General features: G+C 34.5%; 1 protein-coding gene across 7 annotated transcripts in view; it reads right to left on the bottom strand.

Annotated features, from left to right (window-relative positions):
- LOC149799840 (long-chain-fatty-acid--CoA ligase 4-like) overlaps positions 1-21,210 on the bottom strand; it is a 104,298-nt gene that overhangs the window by 22,361 nt on the left and 60,727 nt on the right. For all 7 annotated transcript variants that reach the window (XM_089959248.1, XM_089959252.1, XM_089959251.1 and 4 more), the window contains exons 7-15: positions 19,965-20,045; positions 17,536-17,605; positions 15,926-15,984; positions 14,787-14,851; positions 9,851-9,922; positions 7,425-7,564; positions 5,078-5,250; positions 3,685-3,759; positions 1,642-1,830 (exon numbers count right to left, since the gene is read on the bottom strand). In XM_089959248.1, coding sequence (XP_089815374.1) covers positions 1,642-1,830; positions 3,685-3,759; positions 5,078-5,250; positions 7,425-7,564; positions 9,851-9,922; positions 14,787-14,851; positions 15,926-15,984; positions 17,536-17,605; positions 19,965-20,045 — 924 coding nt within the window. The remainder of the gene's footprint in view (positions 1-1,641; positions 1,831-3,684; positions 3,760-5,077; positions 5,251-7,424; positions 7,565-9,850; positions 9,923-14,786; positions 14,852-15,925; positions 15,985-17,535; positions 17,606-19,964; positions 20,046-21,210) is intronic.

Genomic DNA, 21,210 nt, shown 5'->3' with positions numbered 1-21,210 from the left:
TTTGATTTTTGACAATTTCCCTGAAAATGTCCAAGAACTGTGGCCAGTGCCTTTGCTTAAACATTGACTGTTGCATTTTGAACAATGGTATTTAGTATTTTTACTATATTATGGGTTCATCTGTTTGATTGGAGACATTTCTGATTTTGCATTCTTGCATTATATGTTTCAACTCGAGTAGAAACTACATACCTACGATCACAATGTAAACTTGTCATATAGCCATTCAGACACGGCGAACCAGCATAATGGCGTTCAGTCTTCTTTTCCGTGTTATTATTCTTATTATTGTAGATATGCGTACCCAGTATCGTTTCATTAATATAACTTTTCAAAATTGGAACTGATGAAAATGAACAGTTTCTTGTAATAAATACTAATTATTTATTGTCAATTTCATATAACATTCATATATTAAATGTGATAATACCTCATTACCATGCGATGTCTTAAGTTATTTTTCTTTGCTCACACGTATAAACTGTGTACTTCGGATGCAACGGTCACACCACAGCCCTCATTAACATATTTGTTTTAATGAGCCATATGTAAACATTTGCATATCAACTATATTACACTAGTGAAGAGTTCTTTTTACTTTAAAGGAAAATACTGGGTGAGAAAAATAATCTACATTGGGGTTTGGACCGAGACAAGAAAATCCTAGTTGCGGGGTTACATTATATGTGTCCCCACTTGGCAAGCCTCATGGGGAGACAAATAATGTAACCCTTTTACTGGGATTTCCTTGTCTTGGTCCAAACCCCAGCATAGATTCTATATATTTCTGTTTGGTTCAGGCTGTAAGTACTCCAAAATTATCTACTGTATATACTCACATACAAGCTGGATCCAACCAAAAAACAATACAGACTTGTATCCGCCAACACATAATGCACTGGCAGCTCTGGGTCTATTCTGTTTGTTCTGATCAGTAGAACAAACAACACAGACCCAGATCAGCTGGCATATTATGTGATGGTAAATCAGGGTCTATACTGTTTGCATATGGATCTGAACTGTATGCAAGTATATAAGGTATAACATTTCTTCTATGATGGCTAGATTGGATGCAGATCCAGTGTAGTGAACCTATGATTTTCAGTGATTGATAGATTGATGTAAATCCAGTGTAGTGAACCTATGATTTTCAATGATTGATAGATCAGATGTAAATCCAGTGTAGTGAACCTATGATGTTCAGTGATTGATAGATCGGATGTAAATCCAGTGTAGTGAACCTTTGATTTTCAGTGATTGATAGATTGGATGTAAATCCAGTGTAGTGAACCTATGATTTTCAGTGACTGATAGATTGGATGTAAATCCAGTGTACTGAACCTATGATTTTCAGGGATTGATAGATCGGATGTAAATCCAAATTACTGAACCTATGATTTTCAGTGATTGATAGATCGGATGTAAATCCAGTGTACCGAACCTATGATTTTCAGTGATTGATAAATTGAATGTAAATCCAGTGTACTGAACCTATGATTTTCAGTGATTGATAGATCGGATGTAAATCTAGTGTACTGAACCTATGATTTTCAGTGACTGATAGATCAGATGTAAATCCAGTGTACTGAACCTATGATTTTCAGTGATTGATAGATCAGATGTAAATCCAGAATACTGAACCTATGATTTTCAGTGATCCATCTGGAACAAACTCCCCAATATCTCCTGTGCAGAAATACCGAACTCCATCAATGGTTATAAAATCTTCCTTAGTTTTTTCCTCCATTTTGTAGTAGCCCATGGTGATATTACCCCCTCCAACCAATACCTCCCCTCTTGGGTTTGGCTTGTCTGAGCTGGTGTAGCAACCTGTAATGAGAGATAAAAGTTACCATAATGGGGAAACAGGTTGGTTGTATCTATTCATATGGTGGGAAGAATTGACATAATAAGAGTCCCAGATATGTCCAAGATCGCTCACTAGGATTATATAGTCCAAATAATAATCTGAATAGGTTTTACAAGCAACTGTAATATCAACAGGACTAGACATCTAGTTTCATGCGTATGATAAAAAATGGTTGATTGCTTTGTAAAAAGAAGTCCTTCAAACTTTTTCAATACTTCTGCTAGTTACAAATGCTGTAGATACAGACAATAAATAAAATGGAGTAGGAGTTAACAATGTATGGAAATTGTGTTGCCTTTTTTCTAATGTTTCAAGCTAAAGAGGCTCCTCTTCTGTGGACAAAAAAAATCATTATACAGATAGATACACAACACAAGCTTGTTGAATAGTGAATAATCTTGATCTTGATTAGTGCAACGCACCAGAATAATTACAAAAAATTTAGTGTTAATTAGTGAAATGCTACAGCATAATGACAGAAAAAATTTAGTGTGGATTAGTGAAATGCTACAGCATAATGACACAAAATTTAGTGTGGATTAGTGAAATGCTACAGCATAATGACACAAAAATTTAGTGTGGATTAGTGAAATGCTACAGCATTATGACACAAAAATTTAGTGTGGATTAGTGAAATGCTGCAGGATGATGACACAAAAATTAAGTGCTGATTAGTGAAATGCTACAGCATAATGACACAAAAATTTAATGTGGATTAGTGAAATGCTGCAGAATGATGACACAAAAACTAATTTTAGAAAATATAAGTCCATACTAATTTTGAAAAGTTTTCTATTTAGTTTTCTGAGGAGTCAGCTGTTGTGATTAATATCTGTGGTAACGAATTCTAGTCTTGGGTTGTTTTGATGAAAAAGCTGAATTTGTAACTATCTGTTCAAGCATACAGTATCATATAAGAATTTTCCTGTTGATTTTTACTGGTTCTCTTGGGTTTGATTACACTGATCCGGGTATTTTTGCCTCGTTTTTGAAAAATTGGTAGAAAATAATACTCTATTTTCCAGTCTACATTTTTAAAAATGGTTTCAATGATGTGTGTGTGTGTGTGTGATTAGGATATTTAACATAGCTATGGTGTCTGCAGTCTGGCAGTTTATAGTGATATCCAGCACTGAGGCATCATGCCGCAGACATGTAGCATGATGTCCCACCCAGTCACATTATCCTCACAACAGGCCGACCAGTCCTAACACTAACCTCTTAATGCTGAGCACCAAGCGAGGCAGCTGTTAGTACTATTTTTGTCAGTTTTTGGTATGACTCTGCCAGGAATTGAACCCAAACCTCCCACTTCCAAGATGGACGCTCTAACCAGTAGTCCACCAGAGCAGTTTCCATGATAACTAATTCAATATTGAAGTTATAATTCCTGCAGTATAGTCAAAATTGAATGTAACACACCTGGCCACTATCCTTTGGATTGTTTTCATTTTCATTTCTAAAATCTTGGAAGATGGTCTAATTAAACCCCTAAAATATACATATTGCCACAAAATAGTCAAAACTATGTACAAATAATAAAAAATTTAAATCCATAAAAGAGAAAGCACATTTTTAAAGTAAATTATGTTTCTCAAAAACTTACCCAACCACATTACCTTAGGACAACTTTGCATGCCAGCCAACTGCATCTACTATAACTTGAATAGAAACATTACGTAGACTGTAGACTTGATGCTGTAACCTTCTTGTTCTCTAACTAAACTGCTCTACCATTAAAAAAGATAATGTAACCAACTTTTATGAATATTAAAGTATACACAAATTTTTGTTTTGAAATATTCAGTTGTTACCCTCTGGCCAATCTCTCAGTCTAATCTCACAGCAAGTGAGGGGTGGACCAGCCCTTCCTGTGCTTAGGTCTGCAGCTGAAAAAATAGTGCATTGATTAGTGTTGCATTTTTGTCTCAAACAATGTTTGTAAAATTGTGACAAAAGTACACAACTTCTTTTGGTCTCTGCTTTGTAATCAATTTGGTTAAGCACTGGCCCTTTCCAGTGAAATTAACAGTAAATTGATCACAATTTACTTTATCATTTTAAGTTTGGGTTTGCTTCATTTAAAACTATACACTACTGGAACAATACCTAAAGTTTTGGCCAAAAATAATCATGATAAAATCATCTCTTATTAACCAAAAGTCTTATTCTACTAAGACTGCACAACAAATTCCAACATCTTAATTACAACAGTATAATTATAGGTTAAGAAAGTAGAATTGTTTGATCTTAAATGTGCAAAAAAACTGGAGAACTATTAGGATACCACAAATAACTAATAGGCAAGTACTAATGTATGGCTGTCAAAGCAAAAGGAATCAAATCTAGTATCTCAGTGCAAAGTTTAACCATTCAAGACCAAGAAGATCTTACAAGAGTGCTCATTTGAAATGAATTGTTTTGGTCTTGGTAAGCCAATAAAATTGAAACTAGAGCAAGAAAGCATGAATGCATAGCAGAATGCCCCACTCTTTCTAATTTGCTTTGCAGGGTCTTAAACAGATCAAACCCTGTTAGAAAACTTCCACTGAGAGAAGATTGGCATTTAGGGGTCCAACCACTTTTATTGAGGATATGGAATACTGAAAATCCAACTCATTCAAAGTCTCATCATTATAATGATAACTTTGTTAATAATCTGATCTGTACATGGGTATATAATAACAACTGGAAAGCAAAGTCAGATGGGCAGATAATCAGGGGCTATGCTGTGTAAACTTAAGTCATGTGAGAGAGAGAGAGAGAGAGAGAGAGAGAGAGAATGGACAATCACTATAATTCATGTGAGTGATATGGAATACTGGAAACCAAACTCTAAAAATCTCATACATTTTTAAACCACATGCAACATTTGGCTGTAATCCAACAAATATGATACGGTTATCTCACAGAAATTGAAGTCAGGATGATGAGCAATTAGGGGATCATAGTGGGATTTTTTCTTATGAAATTTCAGGAACTGTCAAAAACAAAAACTGCTCTCTTGAAATTTAAGGACTTTTCAATGCAACTTCTGATGGCTTTACAAATCCTGTTTGAAAGACATTCCAATGTGTCATTTTTTCAATGCATGATTTCATGACATATGTGACCATCTTGAGGTCTTATTACAAATGCTTTACAATTCTGATATGGGTATATTAATCTACATAACACAGTAGGTATGTGATAAATAGAAATACCAACCTTCTGTAACTGTTCCAGCTCCACAAGTCTCAGTCAAACCATATCCTTGTAGAACAGGACAGCAGAAACAAATGTTCATGAAGCGTTGAGTTTTCTCTGAGAGAGGTGCACCACCTGACAACATCATCCTCAATTCACCACCAAGAATTTCCCTGATTTTACTAAAAACCAACCTTCAAGGGAAAAAAATGCCAATGGCAGTAAGGCTGGATTGCAAACCAATAATGCAAATTGCCAAAGGCAATAAGACTGGATTGCGAACAATGAATAATGCATATTGCCAATGGCAGTAAGACTGGATTGCGAACAATGAATCATGTAAATAGCCAACAGCCGTATGGCTGGATTGCCAAAGACAATTAGACTGGTTTGCGAACAATGAATCATGTAAATAGCCAAAACCGTATGGATGGATTGCCAAAGGCAATAAAGCTGGATTGCAAATCCTGAATCATGTAAATTGCCAATAACAAAGGCTGGATCACAAACCATGAATGATGTAAACTGCCAATGGCAATAAGACAGGACTGCCAAAGACTTAAGTCATGATTGCAAACTATGGATGATGTAAATTTATTTCTATTCATTCAGTACTAATTTTCATTGATTTTTAAAAAAATTATTTCTTCAAATCATGGAAAGACACAACTAAATACCAACTTATCTCTGAGGAAAATTGTCTAAGGAAATGACCTAAATGCAGCCAACCCATGCCTACAGAACTTGAGCTCAAAGATAAATTCAAATCACTGAACCACAATATATGTCATGGTGAGCTTGTTTTCACTGATGGCTGAAGTAGTCCTTGTAACACAATCACAAACCGCACCATAGGTAACAATGCTTGAGAAAATAAGCTGAATGCAAATGTTAACCAAATTCAATGGATCATGAAATACAATTTTACTGAAAGATCTAATAACAAACCTAAATACCAACTTATGTGACTCCACAAGTAAAAGAGTTTGAGAAAATGAAACAAATGAAAAACATAACCTACTATACAGAAACAGAAATTAATACAAATGAAGGCACAAACCCGTGAACCATGAAATATTTATTCATCATGATGTTTCTACATACGAAGACTTGTGGCTCCATGGCAAAAGTGCCTGGGAAAATGAGATAAGTGCAAAGGTTACCAAAAATCACTGGACCATGAAATATAGAAAAGTGACATAAGTTTCACTGACAAGTATAGCACTCCACATGATGCACCTTAATACCAACTTATGTAACTATGAGTTATAGTTCCTGAGAACACAACAAAAAAACAGAAACCTGAACCTGCATCTTGATGCCTGACAAATGGATTGATGGATGGACAGACAGATAAACAGATATTTTCAATCTATAGGCCAGAATTGTTTTCTATATCAGCCCATACAATTAAACAGGGATAAATCAACAATTTGCTGAGGATACGTTTATGATTATAACACATAAAAAAGCATGAAATAAGAAATATGGGATGTGCTAGCATACAAAGATTATGAACAGGCAGGCTAGCTGTCTGCCTCTTGTCCATCGGTCTAAATCTGAAATCCAGGCAGCATTATCATTACTTCATGGCCCAATATGTCCAACAATGTTCTAAATGCTAACCTGACTAGCAATTATCAGTTAGTCTCAAGATGTAAATAAAACTTTTCAGCTGCAGAAACTGTGGTTTCACCTTTGCTAGATTTTTTACTTTTTTTTAAAACTGTCCATGGCATTACCAGCTTTTTTTAAGTTGCTATGAATTTTCAAAGCCTGAAACAACCATGAATATGTTTTAAAGTTTTTCAAATGTGTATGTAAGGATTCAGAAACCCTGAAAAACAAACATGTTACTTAAATTTTTCAAGTGCTTATGAAATGTATATCTAGCACCTGACTGGTCTTCTGCACATCAACAATGTATGTATGTACATTTAAACCTGTCGATAATGGACACTTAACTGACCTCAAAACTTTGTCCTATGTGGACAGGTACCTTTCAGACAGGGGTCAAATCTGAAGGTGTCTATAAGAAAAGAGCCTAATGAATTTGAACACGTGTCTTTACAAGGGGATGAAGATCTGCCAGGACCTATTTTACTTTGTCCACATTTTCTCATTCTGGATATGAGAAAGCTATGATAACTCATTTGGTAGAGTGTCAGACTTGTAATTCAAGGGTAATGGGTTTATACCAATCCAGGCCTTCCAGAGTTGGCTGCCTCAATGTGTTTGGGGGAAATTCACTTTGTTCCCACTTCCTTGGTATGATACAGGCAATAATGTGTTAAAAGTGCCATTAAAATAAATATAAAAGTCTAATACAATAATTAAAAATACTGGACATGGTCCTTGCATCATTTACCGATTGAGTATTGGCGTGTCATAGGCACTCTCCAATCTCCGCAGCTTATAATCATAAGCAAACTGGAACAAGGCTTGTCTGAATGCACTCCCTTGCTTCACCTTTTCCCACACTCCCTTGTACAGTCTGTCCATGATAACCTGGAAATCATAATTTTAAAGTAAAAATGTTTCTGTGATAATACTCATCTGATCAGACACAAGGACTAATTGGCCCACAGCAACGCTAGCCCATTAATAATCTCTGCCCATAAAGAACTCAGCCTATAATGTATTTGGCCCATAACAAATACTTGGTCGATATAACAAACTCAGACCATTATATACTCAGCCTTTTGGTCAACAATTGATATAATAGTAATGTGGATGTAATGTTCTTTATTCAATGGTCATTTCATTTTTTTAAATGTTTGTATGCTTCTTTCAGCAATCATTTATTTCGCAAAGAAATATACTGGAAAAAATTATAATCCCAGAATAATTAAATTATATACGGCATCATCAACATTTTGAAACCATGCTTATCTTGCTGCTGTTAATTGTTTAGTGAGCTGAAGATAACATGTGTCTACTCTACTATTTGTGATTTGTGTAAACGTGTTGTCATATGTAATTTGATTAGTCGCACTTCCCTTCCATATACCATACATTTTTCTAAAGTACATATTTTACAGTATTCCTTGTAAGGTTGCTATGTCAACTGAGTTAAATAGATATTTTTTTATTAAAAAAGATAAGCACAGAGACAAAGCAAACATTTCAAATTCTTATGTGTTCATTCTTTTAGCATAATATTTTGTACATCTGTCCATCTTTACTGTCTTATTCCTTAATTAAATATTTTATTTCAAACATTTATTATCAGCAGTAAATGTTCAATATCCTCTTTTCTTGACCCAATTTAGTACCTGTAAAAAGTAAATAGGAAGAATAATTTTCGTCTAAGTTTTTTGTTGACATTTAAAGTGCCAAGCAGTCAACAATCAGGACTGATTTGACTAAGATATATTATTATTAATATGCAGAACAAGGAGTAATACTGAATTTAATCTGGGCACATGTTCATACATGTCTACATTGCTATATAGTTAATTAATTCCAAGAATAAACAATTAACAATAAAAATAAAAATATGCAATATTGGTTGTTCAATAGCAACAACTGTTATGAAGATCAAAGGTTAAGGCTGGCTTTGTTGTGGGCCAACTCCGAGTATGTCATGGGGAAATTTTTTACTTAAATTTGTAATGATCAAATCTGTAATGAGCTGACTTTTTTTCTGACTGACTCCGTTATGAGCCTAGATCTCCAGTTATCATCTGAACATAATACATTTGAATAACATCCACTACCTCGCAAATCCAGCTGTCCCAACCTAAGAATGTATTGTGATCAGGTAATACATATTAGAAAATGTATCTGAAGAAGAAACAGCGGCACTGTATGTAATACCAGTGCCCAATCCAGGTAGGTCACTTTGGTCACAAATGTGAGATGGATGAATTCTATTTGTATGATATGTCCTATATCTTATATACTCAACAGTTTTTCTATGCACATTCTGAGTCACAACAATTGCACAAAACTACATGTGTTTTATTTTGAGTTGGCAGATATAATAAGCTTGATATGATGTAGGGGATACAGTGAGGTCACCAGACTGAAACATATTCCTATGCCAAATTAGGCAAGTTCTTTTATCAAGCTTCCACCAAAACACAAATGCCGTTATGACAGACTCACTCTTTTAAGGTTTCAAATTTTAATTTTATAGCATGAATGGAATTAAAAATAAATCTGTATTTTTCTTAATAATTATTTGGTGCATCTAAGAATATTGATGTACAGACATCAGTTAAAACATTCAGTTCCAGTCTGAGTGACACAGAAATACAGACTGAACATTCATAATGATAACCATATCAAAAATGCAAGATCCTTGTCTGCAAGGAGGTAACTTGTACAATATAATGATGATAACCTGGATAATCAGAAAGTAAACTGCTTAAGATAACCAGGAAGTAAATTACCTTTAATAAGGTAACCTGAAAGTAAATTACCTTCTTAAGATAACCAGAAAGTAAATTACCTTAAGGTAACCAGGAAGAAAATTGAGAAAATGTTCTATAATTACATAATTTTCAAATTAACGATGCTACAATATTATGATTTAACGTTTATAAGAGCACAATATATACTTGCATATAAGTTGATCCAACTGCAAGCAAAAGAGATCATGATCTCCCAGATGAACATGTATTATTCTTCACCTGACTTACAGCCACACTAAATGATATCCAGTTGATCTCTCTCTCTCTATATATATATATATATATATATATATTTCAATGAATATATTCACATATGTCAACTTTGTTACTTTGTTTCTCTCTTCCCCACCCCTACCCATCTTTGTCTCCCACTTACAGGTACAGCTGCCATTAAAGTTGGTCTCAGAATGCTAACATCTCCCAAACTGCCTCTCTTAATTTTACTGGACTGAAATCAAAGAAAGAAAAGTATACAATGATATTTAGTCATTTCTCAATTTTTTTAAATAGTAAAATCATTGTCATGCAGAGAACTTATGATTTCACAATTTCAGTTAGGTAAAGAAGTCATTAGTTCCTTTTTTGGAAGATTCCTGAGCACTATATTGATTTATAAGAAAAGACAATGCCAAGATGCTTCTTTTAATTTAATCATGTTAATTAAAGTTTACATATACGGTCGAGGAATGCCAGGTATTTACTGGCTGAGTTTCTTTGGTGGAAATAGAGATGTGATTTTGTCTGCAGAGAAAATTACTCAGCATTCACAGTGATCATTCATGAGACTGAAACTCAATGGTGACATGTTTGGTTATTATTTTTTTTTTTACTATAGTACATTTTGTAGTGGGTTTAACAAATCTCAAATTTACATTAAAAATGTTTAATCTTAACATTCTATTTACTGAAGAAAAAAAACTTTGAAGTGTAATATTCATTATTTCATCACAGCGGTATTCACAAGTGATAAAATAGAATATGGCAACTGTGGATTGCATACAATATATCTATTTATGTATGGTTTTTATTTTTATTTTTCTGAGAAATGAAAATTGACATACATAATGTAATAATCAGGAGTTCTCTGCAAAAAGTAGGGAGATATTATGAGGTGTGGAAATACCTCCAAATTTGGGAGGTTTTTCTCCCCTCTTAAGAGTACTAATATGAACTGTCCTGGCTTGTAGAATTTCAGTCAGGGCTTATGGGTTTATTTAAGTCACCAGCCCAGGGCCTGTGTCTAAAAAAAATATTCTTTGAGCTCTGTCTTGTAAAATTCAACAAATAACTTATTTCCTTAGAATACAAAGTGAAAATCTAAAAAGAAAATTACAGTGTTGCAAATTAAAACACAAACAGTCCAATTGTGAATTCAATCCCAAATAGTCCAAAAAGTTATTTTGTTGTTGTTGTTGTTGTGATGGTGGTGGTGTTTAATGCCATTTTTACATGGCGGCCAGTATTAATGGTGGAGGAAGAACCCGGGAAAACCCTGGAAAGAACCACCGACCCACGAGAAGCTACTGGCAAGTTTTTTCACATACCCACAAAGGCTGATCATGAGACACAAACCCACGCAGACAGAGGTGAGATGGCAGTGATTGGTAACGCTGAGTGCTTTAGACCACTCAGCCACTCAGGGTCCCCCAAAAGTTATATCACCAGTCTTAATGAATAAAATTTTAATTTAATTCCAGCAGTGTTCGAAATAAGATCCAGTGCTGAAGGTGTTGGAATACCTGTACTCTTGAATGTAATAATGTACCAGTGGCCTTAAGTGTGATGATGTGCTAATAATCATCCAATTAATCACAAAAATATAAGCCAAGAGGTCCTTGTCTGATTTCACTTTAATTCTAAATTAATGTTTCTGTCCAGGAATATTACTGAACACTTTGTAATTCCAGAGATTATTAATTTGAATAAATTATTCCACCCAATTAAAAAGCTGAACAGAACAATACAAATGATTCTGCTTATAATGAATAATTTTTCAAGTAAACAAGATTATTAAAAAAATTAAGACACAAAAGTAGAACAAGGATGTAGGTCCAAAATTCATTTCAGGAAAATTCCAAGTTGTAGACAGACAAAATACATTACTAAAATTGTAGTAAAGAACATAAGAACTTCAGGTTCTTCATGGGGGAATTGCAATATCCTTGATCCAATTATACATGGTTATCTTTATTGATAATGATTCTAATATTTAACCCACACTCAAAGAGAAATATTTACTATGTATTATTTGTTTATAAATAAAAGTTACTGGTCAGGTACACAATGAACTTGATTCTGGACAAGGTCAAGTCCAAAATACAATTATACATAACACATAATCATGGAGAAAAAAACCTAACAAATAATTAAATACACATAACTTTATGAATTTGTTGCACGCTACTGAGAGCTGAATGGACACTGCAGTCTCTATTTCGAATTCAAGGCAACAATAATCTGACTGAACTTAAGTCTATGACTGGTGTCAATTTTCCCATTTGCTTTCATTATCATTATCAGCAAAAGTCCGGAATAAAATCCCCAAGAGTCTGGATTTCACACTAACTCCACTACTTATCTTCTTCATTAACATGTCATGACACTGCTTGTGATTACCGTCATTAAATGGGATAAGGAAAAGGAGGCTGGATGAACAAGATTTGGCACCCCTCTAATACAAATAAAATCACACAATGTTTGCCAGAAAAAAGTTGGTCTAAGATTTCTCGTTTCACAAGAGGTTATTGGCAGGAGGGAGGGATGGTTGGTGAGTGATTGTCAGTTGGCAGGACACTTGGGGGAGGAGAACTTGGTTTTCTCTTCCATCATCCCAACCTGCCAGCAAAAGTTCAATGATCATCTCATCTTTGATGCAACCCTGGATGAGTTACCAAAAGAAATTACATGTAAGAGGTCACCACATGGTATGGTTTGATAGGAGATTGTAACAAAATGTCTGTTCTTACCAGGTCAAGGTTGTGAGAAGCTTGTTAGGGCTTTCACCATCATGTGATGAACTGCCCTGTTAAATACCTTAGTGATTCAGCACACTGGTTCACAAGTGTGGTTGCTCATTGCCTCTCAGTTAAAGATTGCTAGTGATGCTAGATAAAATAGGGAGGAAGTAGACATGCTGTCCCCACCAACTCTGATGTGGTATAAAACACCTGTCCATCCATCTTATACAAAAGGGACATGCTAATGGTAGTTACGTCTTTATAGTTAAAGTCACAGAGTCATGTAAGCAAGCAATCCCGACTATGTCAGTAGTGGGTGTAATTTGTTGGGAATTTGATTCTACATACCTTTAAATGGCACTTATTCACTTTATTTGGATGCTCATAAATCCAAATTCCACCGGAAGGTCATTACATGCCTCGAGAAGTACATATGACAAAATCGTTGTTAAAGTAAATGAACATTTTTGGAGGAGATAAATCTAAAGAGGTGATCCAGTACAATCCATATTGAATGTCACATGTTGTGATGTCACAATGAAGCTATGCATATTAATAAACAAATTCGTATTATCCTATATTGTGATGATTAGACTCGACTCATTTCTTGGCCCAGTTTTGTATCTGGCCATCAATGTAAAAGCCCATAGCGATGAATAGTTTTCATCTGGGAGATTCTTGATTACAGTTAAGGTGCAGAGCATTCAATAATCAGGACTGAATATACTTTGGTTAAAAAATTATTAAATATTAAAACAACAATTATATTTACTGTAGATTAGGCACATCCAAGTGGTAGACGTCAGTACGTGACTTGTAACGGGGATGGGGGTAGGGTGCTATAACTGCTTATCTAAAGTTTGGTTACAAAATATTTGAAAATGTCGTCATAATTTTTGTATATTTGCTCTGATCCCCATTCTGGGACCTCAGGTGCGGGAACCAAAAATAATACCCATCTTTCAAATTGCCACTACAGTAGCAATATAATTACAAAGTTTTGTAAAATTTCACCAACTTGTTTAAGATTTGTAAGAGACAGATAAAGCAAGTGACTGGACATGCATAGCCATTGAAGGATACTGTATAAAGCAAGTGACTGGACATGCATAGCCATTGTAGGATACTGTATAAAGCATATGACTGGACATGTATATGGCCACTGATAGATACTGTATGAAGCATTGAGGGATACTGAATAAAGTAAGTGAATATAACTGTATGAAGTCATTACAGAACATTGATCCCAAGAGGTTGGAGGATGCATAGTTGATGAATCATATAAAATTCACTAGAACCTTCTTTTCATTTACTGCCATAATACCTCTCTTTCATGTGAAACCTCAGACTCTATACAGCCAGCACCAGCTGCCAGCAGCCATTGCCTAGCTGGTGCCAGTGGCTGGTTAATGGTGCTAATAACCAAAATGCTCAACATCTGAAAATACACAATCACAACTCTTTAAGGGCCTCCTCCTGCAGACCTGCCAACCCTGACGAATCCGTCTCAGTAAGGCAGTTGATTATTTTCAATAAGTTTTAGGTAAGGTGTAACAAAGTATCATAAACTGCTATTGTAATTCTGGAAAATGTAATTAAAAGTTCGGTATTTAAACATGCAGCGACGATAAACATTATGTTCAACTAAAAAGTTTGTAAAGGACGCATAGACTTTACTTACCACTAGTACAGTTGCATGAACTTTAGTTCCTAACCCTATGCAGCTCAATGGCTTGTTGCTATCTCTCAACTTGATGTAATTCTTGGAAATTCTTTTTCCATTTCACATGATGACGGCAATCATAAATTCTGCCACAAGTCATATTCAAATTAGCCTGTGATGTCCAATACATGTAGCTGTGTCCCTTCCAGCTTTTTTATTCACAAGAATCTGAATATCCCTTTTTATTCTTCTATGTTGATTATTAACACTTTTCAAGAGGCTTATTTTCCCTTTCGTCTTAAACATGCATCACTTGATAGACACCATTTTTTTAAATTTCTGTAATTAACAGTTTGATCATGCAGACACTTCACATGAACAAACTGGTGCAGTTTAAAGCATCTAAGAAACTGTTGTAAAGTCAGTCTGGTTCCCTGACTAATTTCACTAATTCTAATATGAAACCCGGATTTTTTGCCAATGGTCATTTTTCCGTAGTTTTGCTTTAAGGGTAGTTTTCTTAAGACTTACAGCAAAATCGTAAGGGTTGGCCGATCTGCTATTGGAGCAAATTGGTGGGGTTGCTATGGAAATCACCTGACATAATTTCAGGAAAGTTTGTATTCTTCAATCTTCATTAACAGGACCTACTGTATGACAATCTGAAAATTGTTTAACTATGTTAGACTCACCTGGTCTGTCAGTGTAAGGGGTGAGGAATATCCAATACTGGTTCCATGGGCAAGACAGGATAATTCTAAAATATAAGAAAATTAGGAAATAATCTGCACCTTATAATGTATATGAAAAGTGGTTATTGTGAGCTGTCTTTTGATTGGATGAACTGAAGTGACAGGATATGCAATATATCTACCATATATATTTGCTTATAAGCCAAGTCCAACTGCAAACAACAGAGAATCAGATCTGTAGTTTGATAGGAACCCCATGTGGCTGAGTGGTCAATGGCACTCGCCTATAAGGATCACACACACATCTCATCTCTGTCTGTATGGGTTCAAGTCTTGGCTTGGTCAACTTAGGTATGTGAGAAGCCTGCCAGTAGTTTGCAGTGGGTCGGTGATTTTTCCTGGGTTCTTTGTCAACCAAATGTACTGGTTTCCATGTGCTGAAAAATGCTGTTAAAACCATAAAACCACCAGCTAGTAACAGGAAAATTTAAAATAATTGAGAATTGGGGAATTTGTGATTTTTTGCATGCGGCGTGATTCTGCGAATTGCTGTAGAAAGTCAAGAAATTCATGCCAGATCAGTATGACCAAGTAGACATCAAAAGAAGTCTTTTAATAAAACCCCATGTCAATATGAATATCCATTCTGGTGTAGCCATGACAATAAGATTCTAAATATGAATGCTTGAGTGGCTGCACATTCATTTAGTACCAACTAGACATGTATAAAGTTTCAAGGCAATCCTTCCAGTAGTTTAGAAGGAGACATGATAAAAAAAAGTGCAAACAGATGACAGATGACAGATGGACAATATGCCATATCTGATCAATAGAGCTAAAAATCTCTTTCCGTTCAATGTGATGTGAGGTACCTACAGAAACAGTTGAGCACAAAAATATATTTCAACAAATTATGAAGCCAATATGTCCATCAGATGATAACTTAATACAGTTTGCAAAACAAAATACGTGGAAAGAAAACAGTTATGACTATTTCTTTTGCATTTATCTACAATACAGTTGCAGCATTAAACATTTAAACATTCCAAATCTGTTGTGGCTTTAGCACAGGAAATTTAAACATCTCAACTCTGATATTGTTTTAACATTGAAATAATTTAGCACTCTCTCACACCTACCTGCACTAAGCTCAAGAACATGAGCAAGCGGTAAATAAGCAACATATGTGTCTTCAGGACTGAAAAAAAATAATAAAAAAGTTGTACTTGTAAAATAATTATACTGCCAATTTAGCAATATAACAAATTGAGTCCAAACTGTTCAAACATTCATGAAACAAAAAAATGCCTTTAGTAGCATGAAAATATGAACAATTAATTAAGTACTTTTTGCCCCACTGTGCTACTAAACTTCCTGGGATTGACAAATATAGTGAATTACAGATATACAAATGTATAAACTGACAGGACCAATGACAAGATGACATCCTGCAAGTGGTGGATTTAAAATGTTGTCAAGTCAGTTATCTTATACGAAATAAATGTAACTGCTTAATTCTTTAAAGTGACTTACATAAAAAAAATACCTTCATATTGATCGTAAAAGATAATAAGCTGTAATTCGAACTTGATTTAGTAAACAGCGTTGCTGCAAGAAACATTTCTTTAAAATCATGAAGACCATGGTAAATGACAAATAAAGTTGCAGTAAGCCAAAATTTAACATGCCATTATGTTTCACAAACCCCCATTGCAAATTCACCATATTACATGTACAATACACACAAAATATAGCCAGTTTAACTACCATGGTACTTGCTTACAAGTCATATCCAAATGCAAACTGCATAGACAGCAATCTGCTGTCACACCTGCAGATCTTGGTCTTATGCTTTTTTATCATTTACAAAAGGTATTCTAAATACAATAAAATTTAAGTGCATCTAAGTAAATAGGTTTTATGAAGGAACTGCTGGAGAAAAAACACAAACATGAAAACAATGTAAATGATAAACAGTTATATAAGAACAAGATAAATGCAAAAAGAGCCATACAAATACCTAAACAGAACAAAATTAGTGTCTGAAAAGTGAAATTTTAGGTCTTAAAATCTGACCTTTTTCACACTTATATTATTTTTGCCATTGAAATACTGAAGTCAAACCCTGCTGTTGTTGCAGTTGGGTTTGACTTAAAAGTGAGTATGTACAGTACATTCATTAAATGATCATCTGTAATTTAGTCAGTCATGATTCCTACTTTTTATGACTTGCCTTATCATTCATCTAAAATTACAGCAGCCACAGTGACTCAGTGATCAGCAAACCAGACTGACAACCACAATAATGCAGGCTGAAACACTATACTTGGACTGACATGGAGCAGTTACTGTTGTTTGCCCTTAGGTAATGCACTTTGCTCAATCTGCATCGGCACTAAATAACCTACTTGTGTTGCTGTACCATAAAAGACCAAACACATCATCTAAGATTATAAAAACGACTGAAATAGAAAACGCTTATGTTAATGGGCTGTTATGAAAGATTTGTTCAAATTAAATGATGATTAAAACATAGTAACCTACAAGTTTATCAAATAAGCTACATTCACAGTGTAATGATACATTTTATTGTTTCTTGTGCTAGTGAAGTAGTTACTCTGCAAAGCAAGATTCACAAAATAAATGTATCAAACTGAAGTAAATATGTCACCTTCTGTTGCAAATATATTTCAACCTGAATAACTGATTACTTGACTTTACAAGAAAATAAAAGAAAAGCTGTATCTACCCAAGTCCAACGATCCTCTGACACTGTCCTGACATACCTGCCATCAAATTACCATGGCTAATGAGAACACCTGCAAAAAATGAAAAAGAAATTAGATTAAATATATCTTATTATCATACAGATTTCTGTTTATTTAGTTAAGACAGGATATCTGCATACATAAAGTAATATCTTCCCAAATGTTAGAGCTAAATACTGATGTAGAAGACGGGACTCAAAACCTTGCACATAGCACCTTAACACTGATTATGAAACAGTAATTTAGCAAACAGAAAAAAAGCCACTAAGCTAATGGCATGCTTTTTCATGTACCCACAATGACTGAGCCAAAAATTAGAAGCCATGCAGACTAAGGTGAGATTTCAATAAGATAGATTAGTTAAGAATTCTTTATTTCAGACTACAGTCCATATATCTAAATTAATATATAGCTATAAATTAAAAACATTGTAAACATAAAAGAACATATATATCATACATACATGTATACAGATACAGATGCCCTGCATTGTTGAGAATTAAATTAAGTGGTATATTTAAAGACTAATTTATTCCATCTGCTAATAATTTGAGTAAAAGTAAACACTTTAGACCACTCGGCAACCCAGGGCCCCACAAGAATCCCTGAAAGGGACTGACGCTATACTATCCAAATATTCAAGATAAGACCATTTCTGACATTCTTGAGCGATAAGGTTTTCATATTAGCCACTTTGGTAGGTATAAAGGACATATAAACAGCACCATTTTCACAAACAATATATGACCATCCGTTCAAAAGAATTATTGAAAAAGTTCCCAATATGTTCATTGTGGCAGCCCAGCTTTATTAAGGTCAGATCAGGACCATTTTCAATTCGGACACTGCACTTAGGAGAAGTAGCAATAGCAAGATTTTCAAAATGGTGGCCACAGTGGCCATACTTGGCATCAGATTGGGACCATTTTCATTTAGTACCAACTGGACATTATAAGAAGTCTTATGGTGAAAACCCAATGTGGATATGATTTTCCATCCAGAAGGAGTAATGGTAAGATTTTCATGAGGTTGGTCATACTGGATGTCCAATTGGAACATTTCATTTAGTACCAACTCGACATCATAAGACGTCTTCTGGCAGAAAACCACATATAACTATGACTCTCTGTTCAGAAGGAGTAAAAATAACCATACTGGATGTCTGTGTAGCACCTTTTCATTTAAGACAGACCAGACTTTGTGATGATTGTCTTTGTGAAGTTTCGTGGCATTCGTCTAAAGGGTTTAGGAGGTGTATCGTCTGAATATACCTCCCCATTTGATTGCATCCTCCTACCAATTTCAATAACAGAAATCTTTAATGTGATAAAATGTGCCAAAAAATTAGTGAATTCATTCAATGATTTATAATTTCTAACCTGAATGTGACCAGAGTGGCCCTAACACTGGCATCCTCTGTGCCTTTCATGCTTAACGAAATTTGCATACTAACATGGCACCATATTGGGGGATTCTATCTTCCTTCAATAACAGTTTGACGTGGTTCATCATATTAAGTAGCTGCCAGATAATGCCATAAATTAACATAATGCTGAGAGCTTAGAGTTATATCCCTTTGCACACATGAGCATAGAAATTACAACGCTTGTTAAATCCATGTGAAAGGCAAATCTGTAGTTGTCATTCTTTTCCTTCGCTTGATTTGACTTTGTAAATATCGGAAGCAGACAACATATTTACCTTCTATGTACATACATGTGTAGTCATGCATACATCCCTTAGCTGAAAATGGACTTGTCCAGGAGCTGGAAATGAATGGTGAGCATGATTGTCTTTTACATAGAAAACTTCCGTTTGGAATTTACTCCACATCATAATAGTGTTACGGCCCACCTGTGCATAATCAGGTTTGAAATTATTAATCAATAAACAAACTAAGTCCTGTGCATCTCTTACCTCATTTGTGCTTTTCATTTTTAAATCGGTAGGGGGGTTTATGAAAAAAACGGGGTGGGGTGGGGGATATATTCAGACTATAGCAGTAACAAATTTGTGCTTTAAGGATGGAGAGACATCAGAAGATGGACAACAGACCATCCCATAAGCTCTTCTGTTCTATGACCAACAGAGCTAAAATTAATATATACTGACATTCCAACCCTCTTTAGTATACTTTTGATGAATAGCATTCATTAAACTAATTTTTCCCAAACTCTGTCCCAGTATGCACTCTTCTGTCATGCCTTTTTCAGGGGAAATTGCTACATGTAGTGAGCATGATGTTGTCCATCATCAGCATCATCACTAAGTTAAAGAGTTTTTTCAACTGAATATAATTGCAGTAAAGGCATGCTCTACAGAATCCTTCTTCTCTGCAGAATCTGCAATATTTCAGATTACATGTTTAAAAATTATATGTTGGCTATAGTGTTCTCAGCATAAAGTATACCTTTTGGAATTCCAGTTGATCCACTAGTGTACATTATCACAGCAATATCCTCAGGCTTAGGTTTTGTTACTGGAGTGCGAACTGAAACAAAACATTAAAAATAAAATAAATAAATACAAGTTTTATCTATGAAAATATTAGACGACCAAGCTCATGGTTTTAATCTTAACTACATTTAACTTAAATCTCGAGAAAAAATTTAAATCAAAAATATATTCCATAATCCTGAAGATGACATGGATCTGAAATTTATAACCCTAAGAGAAGCGTTCAGTCTGAAACCCAATAAAATGACTTCAAAAAAGTCTATCAATCTATGCTTCATAATAATCAACATACTCGCATGTCTTTAGGCAAAGTCAGTTGTATTTAAAATATCCTGCGTCTTAGAAACTGTCCCTTAGAAGGTGAAATTTTATAAGATTTTAATTCTATATATTTATGAACCTTGTCAAAGACTGACAATTTATGGCCCTTGATTGCTCATTCTCCCTACTTTAGTTCCCCAATCTGCCCCAATTATTTTGTCGAGTTTCAGTTGCTTGTAGTTTGTTAGATTGCTGGAACTAGTCAATTAAGTGATGCAAAGTGTAGCTTTTGAGTCTGCATGCAACAGACAGAATAATGTTAAGACCAAACTAGTCAATTATGTGATGTTGAATATATGAGTGATTGATATTTAGACTTATCAAAGCTGTATTGTATGATACTTTTGACACTGTTGCAAAGGTAAGAAAATCTCATGAAAATATTTCAACTTTATTTTTTTAAATGAAGCATATCTAATGTCAAATTAAGCATATCCTAAGTGAAATACATGTTTGGCATTAAGATATTATGTACTGTGAAATCAATCATTTTCATGGCTATAAATTTCTGACATTTTTTCACTGTAGTGAAATCTTTGACTGGGGAAGGGGTTTTGATTATAGCATATGATACGGGTGTCTACAGAAATTCTGGTAGTAATCATTTGCCAAAATATAAAACAATGAGACACAAGTGGGCATGAGGTTTTTCACCTGGCTGACATGTGACTAATAGCCAAATACTGGAGCAGTTTACCAACAAATTTGAGTCAGTGGGATGCTTTTGACTGCATTTACCTGGTGAAAAAAAAGTTTAAAGGTTTCTCCATTTTTGTATATCTTAATTCCTATTTGATGGCACATATATCATTTATTCCATAAAGAAAGAGTTTTGTTCCAGAATGTTTTCTGTAAAATTTTATCAAATTCTATTGAAT

The sequence above is a fragment of the Sinohyriopsis cumingii genome, chromosome 5 (genome assembly GCF_028554795.1).
Source record: "Sinohyriopsis cumingii isolate HCF-2022 chromosome 5, ASM2855479v2, whole genome shotgun sequence".
Taxonomy (NCBI): Eukaryota; Metazoa; Mollusca; class Bivalvia; order Unionida; family Unionidae; genus Sinohyriopsis; species Sinohyriopsis cumingii.
The sequence above is the reverse complement of the archived record's forward strand: the minus strand, read 5'-3'. Positions and strand labels throughout refer to the sequence as shown.